The sequence below is a fragment of the Dama dama genome, chromosome 12 (assembly GCF_033118175.1).
Source record: "Dama dama isolate Ldn47 chromosome 12, ASM3311817v1, whole genome shotgun sequence".
In the NCBI taxonomy this organism is placed as follows: Eukaryota; Metazoa; Chordata; class Mammalia; order Artiodactyla; family Cervidae; genus Dama; species Dama dama.
Window position 1 is genome coordinate 17,521,424 of NC_083692.1, and position 10,168 is coordinate 17,531,591.

A 10,168-nucleotide genomic window follows, 5' to 3' on the forward strand; every position below is an offset into this window, starting at 1 on the left:
CAATGCCTAATTATGAAGGTTACTTGCAGTAGGCACGATTCTGCTGAGAAAATTTTAGATCTAGCATCTTCTCCTTCAAAGTTTACTTTCTTGAAGAGACGTTTACTGTGATATAATCAGTACAGACATGTGACACTGAAATGTCCCAGCTTGCTTTGAGGGTATATTTTGCTGCGTCATTTTAAAAGTCATCAAACCAAACTGATTTGAAAACAGAGTGCTAGCAGCAGCTGAAACGAAAGTTCCTTCCTTTTTTTTTTTTTTTTGACATATGAAATCCATTAGAAAAGAGACACAGTGTGCTTTCCCCCATCCCTACCCTGTAAAGTACATAAAGATGAGGTTCCCTTTATTACACAGCCCAGCATGGGGAGGGTTTAGGACATACTGGCGCCCTAACCTGACATACTTGCATTGACTTTCTGCCAGGAGCATGTACCAGGGAGGTCATTTGCCTTAGAGCAGAAGTGTATTTTTTATAAGAGATGCCATGCATGATCCTGTGACACCAGTGAGCCAACTTCTTACAAGAACAAGAAGAGTTAACCGGAACCACAGACATACATGCAGAGGCAGTGGCAAGAAGGCACAACAAATGCAGGCACTTAAACTAGCACAAACCACAATCAGGCTGGTGAGAAGAGAGCTTTAATGTAGCCTGCTCACTGCTTTCAAGTTTCTTCAGCCATCAGTTCTCAGAGCAATTACATCAGGCACATCAGCCGGAGGTGGGGATTTAATGGGAAGCTGAGGCCTCCTTTTGCATCTTGCTGCTTAGCAATGGGTCTCTCTTTCTTCACTGATCTCAGCTCTGCAGGCAGATCTGGGATATGTAAAAGTTTTAGTTCTTTCTGCTCTGCATCAAATTACTCTACTCCTACTTACTGCTCGAGAGAAGCAGAAGCCTTCTGGACCATCGAGGAGGTTTCCACTGTTGTCTGCTCAATTGTAGTGCTTTCTTGGAGGCGGAGGACGGTTCTTGATGGTCTTACACTTGGGGATGTGCCGCTCTGCCACCTTGGGAGCAAAGTGGCGGCTACAGTGAGGGCACTGAATATAGTCTGGATTTTCTACAGGCAGGATGGGAGGCAGGTCTGAGGGGTTTCCACCTTTGGCAATCACCTGCTGGAACTCTCGAGCCTGACGGAGGGTACGGATGAAGGATTCATGCTTCTGTCTCCAGTTGCTCTTCCAAGGAGGTTTGGCCTGTAAGTTGAAGAAAGACTAATCATTTAACTTGGTGTCTAGGTCATCCCTTTCCTGAGTCTCCGTTAGAATTATAGTAAGGAAGTTAAAAGGGTGTTAATACACAAGGTCAAAGAGAACAGGAAAGGAGCAACAATAACTGACTTGCCAGAGTGGAGATACTTAAACCTAAAGGCCTGCAAAGGCAAATATCACTGAGAGGCAAGCTGGTTTTCCCTGAGAAGCTTAATGCTTGGAAATACAGGTAGTGGAAGGGGGGAGGTATAGGGCTGAGAATAGGCTGGCTCACATGGCTCCTCTCCACCTTGCAAATCCAAGGGCCCAGCACTTCCGACACCCTCTCTGGAGAAATTGAACCAGACAGGTTTCAGACTCAGGATATCCAGGTACAATGGAGAACAGGGTTATCTAGGAGCTGAAATGGGATTAAGGGCAAGTTGTACATGATATACTGTGTCCCCCACCATCCTCCAGAGTACCAGGCACACTGGCACCCTCATAGGAGACGAGATTTCTCTGGATGCATCAAGCAGTTGATAGAGAAGTTGAAATGCTGACTCTGAGCAACCGCACTTAACAGGCTCACTGTTTGATAACCCTAATATGAAAGCCCTCAGTCAACAAGCCCCACTTATGCTTGAATATGAGTGGACAGACAAGGATCACTAGACATTTGAGTAAAGCTCTGACTTTAAACTTTCCTGACTTCAGACTATACTACAAAACTACAGTCATCAAGACAGTATGGTACTGGCAGAAAAACAGAAATTTAGACCAATGGTACAAGATAAAAAGCCCAGAGATAAACCCATGCACCTATGGGCACCTTATTTTTGACACAGGATGCAAGAATATACAATGAAGAAAAGACAGTCTTGTCAGTGGTGCTGGGAAAACAAGACAGCTACGTGTAAAAGAATGAAATTAGAATACTTCCTACCACCATACACGAAGATAAACTCAAAACGGATTAAAGATCTAAATGTAAGACCAGAAACTATAAAACTCAGAGAGAAAAAAAGCAGAATACACTGACATAAATCACAGCAAGATCCTTTATGACCCACCTACAGTAATGGAAATAAACAAAGGAGGTCTAATTAAACTTAAAAGCTTTTGCACAGCAAAAGAAACTATAAACAAGATGAAAAGATAATCCCTCAGAATGGAAAAAAATTAGTTATAAATGAAGCAACTGACAAAGGATTAACCTCCAAAATATACAAGCAGCTCAGGCAGCTTAATATTAGAAAAATAAACAACTCAATCAAAAATGGGTAGAAGATGTAAACAGATATTTCTCCAAAGAAGACAGATGGCTAATAAACACATGATAAATTTGCTCAACATTGCTTATTACAGAAATGCAAATCAAAACTACAACATATCACTTCACACTGGTCAGAATGCTCTATCTCTGTGTTCAGTCATATCCAACTCTGCAACCCCATTAACTGTAGCCTGCCAGGCTCCTCTGTCCATGGGATTTTCCAGGAAAGAATACTGAAGTGGATTGCCATTTCCTCCTCCAGGGGATCTTTCCAACCCACAGATTGAACGGAGGTCTCCTGCATACGCAGGCATATTCTTTACCACTGAGCTTACCTGGAAAGCCAGAATGGCCATCATCAAAAAAATCTACAAACAATAAATGCTAGAGGAGGTATGCAAAAAAGGGAATCCTCCTGTACTGTGGTGGGAATGTAAATTGATACAGCCACTAGGGAGAACAGTTTGGAGATTTCTTTAAAAACTAGGAATAAAATTACCATATGACCCAGCAATCCCACTACTGGGCCTATGTACCCTGAGAAAACCACAATTCTAAAAGATACATGTATCCTAGTGTTCAGTGCAGCACTATTTACAGTGGCCAGGACATCTAGGCCAGGAAGCAACCTAGATGTCCCATCAACAGATGAATGGATAAAGAAATTGTGGTACATATATACAATGGAATATTTCTCTGCCATAAAAAGGAACAAATTTGAGTCGGTTATAGTGAGGTGGATGAACCCAGAGCCTGTTATACAGAGTGAAGCAACTCAGAAAAACAAATATTGCATATTAACACATATGTGGAATCTAGAAAAATGGTACTGACGAACCTATTTGTAGGACAGCAGTACAGACGCAGACATAGTGAACAGACTCGTGGACAAAGTGGGGGAAGGAGAGGGTGGGAAAAGAAGAGAGCAGCACTGAGACACACGCACTGCCACGTGTAACACAGAAAGCCAGCGGCTTCTGCTGAAGGATGCAGAGGGCCTAGCCGGGTGCTCTGTGACAGCCTAGCTGGGCTGATGAGGTGGGAGGTACGGGGAAGATTCAAGAGGCAGGCTGTGGCTGACTCACGCTGATGCATGGCAGAAACCAGCACAATACTGTAAAGCAATTATCCTCCAATTAAAAATAAATTTTATTTAAAAGTCATAATATCAACAAATGAGTATTAGAAGAGATTTTGTCTGTGAAATGAGAATATATATATTATGAAAAAGTAATGAGAAAACCAGAAGTAACTATTATATATTAATACTGTGATAACTAAAAAACAGCTGTTGTAAATAATGTCAGAAAAATTACTCAGAATGGGAAAAAGGAATTAAAATGGAAGGTAGAAAACATCAGAAAATTAGAAAGCCAATCTAGAAAATCCAACACCAACCAATAGGAGTTCCAAAAAACAGGACAAGGAGGAAATTATTAAATAAATAAGACACTAAGCAGTCCTAGAAATAAAGGTCCCTACCCTTGAGATTGAAATGGCCTACGCACTACCCAACACAATCACTATAGAATTTCATATTAAAGAGAGAATCCTATAAACTTGGATAAAAAGCAAAAATATATAGATTTCATATAATGGAGAAGGAAACAAAAGGGCATCAGATTTCTCAACAGTAACACAGGATGCTAAAAGCTAGTAGTAAACTATCATAAAAGTTCTAACAGAAAATAATTTCCACCTCGAATTCTCTACCTGGCCAATTCATCAGTCAAAAATAAGACTATTGTATAGATATTTTCATTCATCCCATGACAAGAAAAAAAAAAAAAAAAAACATGCCTCCATTCACCTTTTTAATAAGCCTCTCCAAAGCAAGGAGTCAAGCAAAAAAAAGGAAGACACAAGGTGCTGGGAACAGAAGAGAAGCAAAGAGAAGGTTCAAGACAACAGGTCTGCACCAGGCCTGGGGAAGAACCAGTCTGGACTGGAGCAGGAAGGAAAAAATGGGAGGGAGGTTTCAGAATGAAAAAGTCAAATGGATAGACAATGAGAAGTGTTTGAGCAGTTACAAAAACATTAACCGGTGTCTGAACCTGGGAGGACCATTTAGGGGGAAAAAAACATTTGAGATAGGTATGTAGGAAACCAAACAAATTAAAACATGAGTCAATTATTAACTCAGTACATGTGGGCAGGGGCAGATTCTGTTCACTGAACAGTGAGCAAAATTTATGTAATTATTATCACATAAATAGCTGACTACTGGTTTAACCCAAAATTGTGATTTCACTACAACAGAAGGACAGAAGTGGGAGCAGAGGGGATATGAACCCACAGTGTCCATAAGTGGAGGTGAACAGATCATGTGCAAAACTGATAAATCAAGAAAATAAGTATATTAGAAATAGACATTCCAGAAGAGTCACCTATCAGAACTGCCTGTGGGGGACAAATGAAAGGTGAGAGAGGGATGAGGCAGAAGACTGTTGATCTGCACTACAGGTCACTTAGCAATACGTGATTTTTTAAATGTATTCAAATTCATATTAGATGAAATTCATGTTAGATGAAAATAAAATTAATATTAAAAAGAAGGGGAAAAAAGGCAAGTAGCTACTTGGTGATGAATACAGGGAGAGATGTTATCAAAAGGAAAGGAAGGATCCATCAGGAGAGTCTTACTGAAAGAGACAAGAGAATCAGTGTTAGAGATGGTATCTAGCAACCTTTAGAATTAAGGGAAAGTTCCTCAACCATATGATACTCACACTTTAATTCTTCATTGTACTGAAGTTCAATTAACACTTATGAATCACAAAGCACAAAGATGTACTCTCTTACACTCAAATGCACGATGTACAGTAGAGAGACCAGAAGTACGAGTCTATTGGAAATTATGTGAATAATAAAGGAGAGGAGAAAAACCATCTATTCTTGTGAGTACACAGAAGGAATGACAGACACAAACCACTCAGCTTGCAGAGGCACCAAGCTTTGGGAAAAGACTCAGGACAGTCAAGGAGGGGAGTGCATCTCAATCAAGATACTTTCTGCTATGGTATCCTCAACACAACATGTTTCCTCAAACAAGTTTCCACAAAGCCAGGGCATCTAATCTCAGAAATCCAGTTGTTTTGCTTCATTGCTATGCTATTTGGGAATTTAAGAAATACAAGATTCTTTTTGGCTCTGGCCAGAAATAAACCACTGCAGTGGGACAAAGAATTCCCCAGTGGATTATTGGGTTGACCAGAAAGAAAACAGGAAAGAACAGGAACCTGTGATCATATCATTACCTGCAAGAGCAAAATGTTGACTTCTCATTGGCAACAGGATTTCAGGGAGATCATCGATAAACATAGAAATGACTTTCTTGTAGTCATTTCCCATGCTAAAAGAAATAACTCTTAACTGCAAAAAACATGTCTTAACAGCCATTACATAAATGTGAGTTTTTAAAGGCCCCACAAATAAACACATAAACTATAAACTGCCAATGGACAAGAAGTGCTAGCGCAGCAGTGGGGAGGGTTGGAAGGAAATGAATAATGCTTTCAGAGTTTAGAGACAGGGCTTTGCGATCATGTGGTCTAGGCTTTCCCACATTTTGGTCATTTGCAGACCACTTTCACTTTATCCTCCTTACTATTTTTCTTTAAAGTCAATATTCCTAGAAATCAAGGGCTTGTTTTGGTTTACTTGCCTAATACACATTAAAATTACTAAAGTAAAAAATGTTTGTCAGCATGCCATACTTTGAGAAACACTTATTTACAATCCCAGTGGTGTAACCTTGACAAGGTATAACCAGACAATCTTCTCCTGATCTGACTGTCCACATGTGCTTGTGAAGTTCTCCCAAACGTATGGAAGTGTCTTGAAGTCACTTTTTACAACCTAGTTATTCTATAGTTAGGAATGTTCACCAAAAATAAAGTCTGCTATCCCAGAAAAAAAATCACCCCTAGGCATATATCTGAAGAAAACCATAATTCAAAAAGATACACACAACCCAGTGTTCACAGCAGTACTATTTACAATAGCCAAGACACGGAAGCAATCTAAATGTCCATCAACAGAGCAGTGGATAAAGATGCAGTACATATACACAATGGGATATTGCTCAGCCATAAAAAAAGGATGAAATAATGCCATCTGTAGCAATACGGATGGACCTAGAGATTGTCACACTGAGTGAAGAGAAAGCCAAATATCATGTGATATCACTCATGTGTGGAAATTTTTTTTAAAATGGTACAAATGTGCTTGTTTGCAGAACAGAAATAAGAGTCATGGATGTAGGGAACAGACTTGTGGTTGCCAAGGAGGAGTTGGGGGTGGTATAAATTGGGAGATTAGGATTGAGATATACACACTACTGTATATAAAATAGATAATAAGGACCTGCAGTACAGCACAGGAAACTCAATACTCTGCAATGACCTATCTAAAGATGAGTGTGTGTGTATAGACATAGAGATATACCTATATGTGACTGATTCACTTTGCTATACACCTGAAACTAATATAACATTGTAAATCAACTATACTCCAATAAAAATTATTTAAAAAATAAAGTCCTCCACCTTTAGATTGTTTATACTCTAAATGGGGAGAAAAAGAATTCCAAACTTAATCATGTGTTTCATGTATATCAAAATTAGCCAAACTTGGAAAAGTAGATAGAGTTCCAGGAGTGGTAACAAGTCCTAATTTGGGGTGATGGCAGAATATATTATAAAGAATGAGGAATTTTGTCAGGGTAGTGAAATGCTTCATAATATTTTTTTATATTTTTCATTCTCTTAAATTTTCTACAGTAAGTGTTTATTACTTATATAATCAAAAAGACATATTTTTTTAAATCTAGATTTTGGAATCATTCTGACCCAGACTTATATGCGGCCATTTAAAGCTGTTTGTGATCGTAAGCAAATTAACCTGAAACTTGATTACTGAACTGATAAAATAAGATAATGAAATCTTCACAGGGCTGTAGTGAGGAACATATGAAAACCTCCCATCACTGTGACTGGCACACAGTAGTAATCAACAAATCAAATTTGAATTCTTTCTCCCTATAAGATACATGACATCTTTCTAAAGAAAATGGATGAGGACATAAGAGGCTCTTAAAAATGATCCCCACTCAAAGGCAAATCCATAAGGCCCTTGTTACCTTGACTGAAGCTGGACCCTTCCAGTTCAAGTACTGCTCTAGTTCTGTGCCCTTGGCCCGGGCCCTGGAGGAGTCAAACACTTTCCTCTTGGAACCCTGCATCCTGCAGCAGATGCTGGAGTGTCTCTCCAGCCTGAGCAAGAGAAACTTTCGGCCACAGTGGCTGCACTCGCCCAGTTCTGGCTCTTCAGTGGGACGTCTGGAGCCTGAAGAGTCTGGTGCCCTGGATGACCTAGAATTGCTGGTGTATCTCCGCAAAGTGTTGAGCGGTGTTTCTGGAGCTTGAGAAAACTTCTCCTTCAATGGCCCTGAGACTGGGTCTCGGATTTTGTTATTGCTTGCCATCAGTCTTTCCCTTTTGAGCTTCTGAATTCTATAATCAGAGAAATGGAATGGACTACAATTCTCTTCAGATTGTCCCCAAGTTTCGTCTTCTCCTGTATCTCTGTTGAAGACCTCCTCAGACCCGAATGCTGGAGAGAAGATAGGTTTGTACGTGGTGATGCTATTATCTTTAACTCTTCTCCGGGAGAGCACCATTCTCTGTAACTCTCTTTTTTCATTTTCCTCAGCCTGTTCTTTTTCCTTCTGGATCCTTCTGAGTTCCTCCTCCGTCTTCTTCAGCTTTTCCCTCAGAAGAGTCTCTTTTCTACTGATTTCCTCCCCTAAGATCTCCCCTGCAGCTTCTAGTCTTTGGATTTGCATCCACTCTGTCCTGCTGGCATTTGCCATGACCCTTTCCTCCTGAGTGGCAGCAACTGGACCAACCATCAATGAATTCACCCAGTTCCTTGAACCAAAGCTACTGTACGAATACTTTCTTGGCTCAGGGGTTCTTGGAGAAGCGTTCTGGTCCCCATCAGTGCCAGCCTCACCTGTACTATGGGACTTCCGATGAAACACAGGTTTCAAAGGGTATGCCCGGTCCACCCCCACTCGCTTCTTTGTCAAGGGGATGAATTCTTGGTCATTTGTTTTGGGATACCGGGACTGAGGGTCTGATGTGTAAAACAAACCCTTGGCTTGGCCCTGGGGATTGCTCCTTGGATCGTGCTGGCTCATTCCAGCACAGTGGGGATACGAATAGCTCTGGGCTTTTGTGCAGCTGTTCCACTTGGGGTGAGTGTAGAGATTATCCAGCATCAGTTCTTGGTTACTCAAAAGCTTCTGCTGGAAATTGTTCCTCGGGTGCCCTGCAGAGGACAGCTGAGAAGAGTCACTTTTTCTATAGGGGTCTTGCTTAGCTGAATGGAGCTCTGGAGCATCCCTTTTATTATGTGGGAGCATAACGCCGATAGGCAGAGGCAACGCCAACTGGAGACCAGCCATTCAGGGCCTGGACTGAAGCCTAGGGGAGAGTTAAACCAGACATATGTGAGGAGTTTGTCTGAGGTTCACCTCCACTGCTAAAGTATAACTGTTTCTACATCTGCCTACCCACATTTTCCCTTAGACATTTTAGGGACACTGGTGCTGGGTCCACCAGAGCTTTCATTCAATAAGCATTTGGTGAATGCTTACTGTGTTCTGTGGGTGCTTATTAGGTTCTGAGGATAGAAAAAGGAGTGTGACACAGGTGTTCTTGCCACCTACCTTTCCTTTATATCACTATCAGTCTCTGCCATACACAGTGATGCTCCAGCACACACAATAATACACTCCATAGCAGATGGAAAGAGTTACTGGATTGAAAGTCAGTTTTTAGGCCTGTAACACAGGAGAAGCAGCTTCCCCTCGCTGGGGATTCGCCCAGAGTTACAGGACTGGAATTCGGGGGACGCAAGACTCTGAGTCCAGCCCCATCATTTTATAGGCGAGAAAACTGCAGCCCATTGGTAAGTGACCGGCACAAAAACACCCAGGGCTTCCCTCCTGCTGGAACCGAGCTTGATCCTAAAGAGCACAGAGCCGGTTCAGGGCATGCAGCAGGTGCCTGGCTGCCAAACCCTCACCCAAGAACCACACGATCCGGCCACCGCGGGTTTAGATCGGAACGCGGAAGTTGCGTTCTGTCCTGGAGGGTTACCCGGGACGTCCCCAACTTGTGACTCCGCTTCGGGTACAAGCCCTCGGCTCTTCAGTCCGTCGGGCCTTTGGGAGATCAAGGCGCTGACCCCATGCCTTCCCGCCCTTCCGCGTACCTGAGGCTCTTTTGAAGGCGGCTCCCGCTCAGGGGAAGCCGCAGGCCTCAGGCTTCCGGACCACACGCCCTCCCGCAGCCGCCGGCCGCGCAGGCGCTCTCAGAGGGCGGCTGTTATTCCCGTTGCCTGGAGACGGGGGCACGTGCGCGTGCCCAGCCCCGCCCCACCGCTGGGTGGCGGAGGGGGTGGGGTGGGGAGGGGGCGTGCGCAAGCGCAGTCCGCGCACCCGGGGCCGCCGGGGCCGCGGGCGCGGTCCAGTAGTGTCACTAGACGGGGTGTCCCGCCAACTCTTCAGCTCCGTCCAGCCCTGCCCTTGGGGAACGTGGGTAGAGGGTGGGAGAGGCTCTTCTGGGGCTCCATCAAAGAGCTTGTATTTTGCCCAGAGCGATGCTCTCCGATCATGGGGTGTGC

The 10,168-nt window shown here is 42.9% G+C and overlaps 1 protein-coding gene across 1 annotated transcript; it reads right to left on the reverse strand.

Moving 5' to 3' along the window:
- Nucleotides 1-632: 632 nt before the first annotated feature.
- ZC2HC1C (zinc finger C2HC-type containing 1C) lies at nt 633-9,860 on the reverse strand. Its single transcript, XM_061156594.1, has 3 exons — nt 9,758-9,860; nt 7,617-8,964; nt 633-1,206 (listed from the first exon to the last, which is right to left on the reverse strand). The coding sequence occupies exons 2-3, from the start codon at nt 8,943-8,945 to the stop codon at nt 943-945; spliced, it is 1,593 nt and encodes a 530-aa protein (XP_061012577.1). The 5' UTR covers nt 8,946-8,964; nt 9,758-9,860; the 3' UTR covers nt 633-942.
- Between the last annotated feature and the right edge of the window lie 308 nt (nt 9,861-10,168).

Excerpts from the sequence above, each read along its gene's own strand:
- ZC2HC1C (XM_061156594.1), bottom strand. The coding sequence starts at position 8,945 with ATGGCTGGTCTCCAGTTGGCGTTGCCTCTGCCTATCGGCGTTATGCTC. Across the intron at positions 1,207-7,616 it reads AGGGTCCAGCTTCAGTCAAG|GCCAAACCTCCTTGGAAGAG; the intron begins GTAACAAGGGCC and ends TTCAACTTACAG.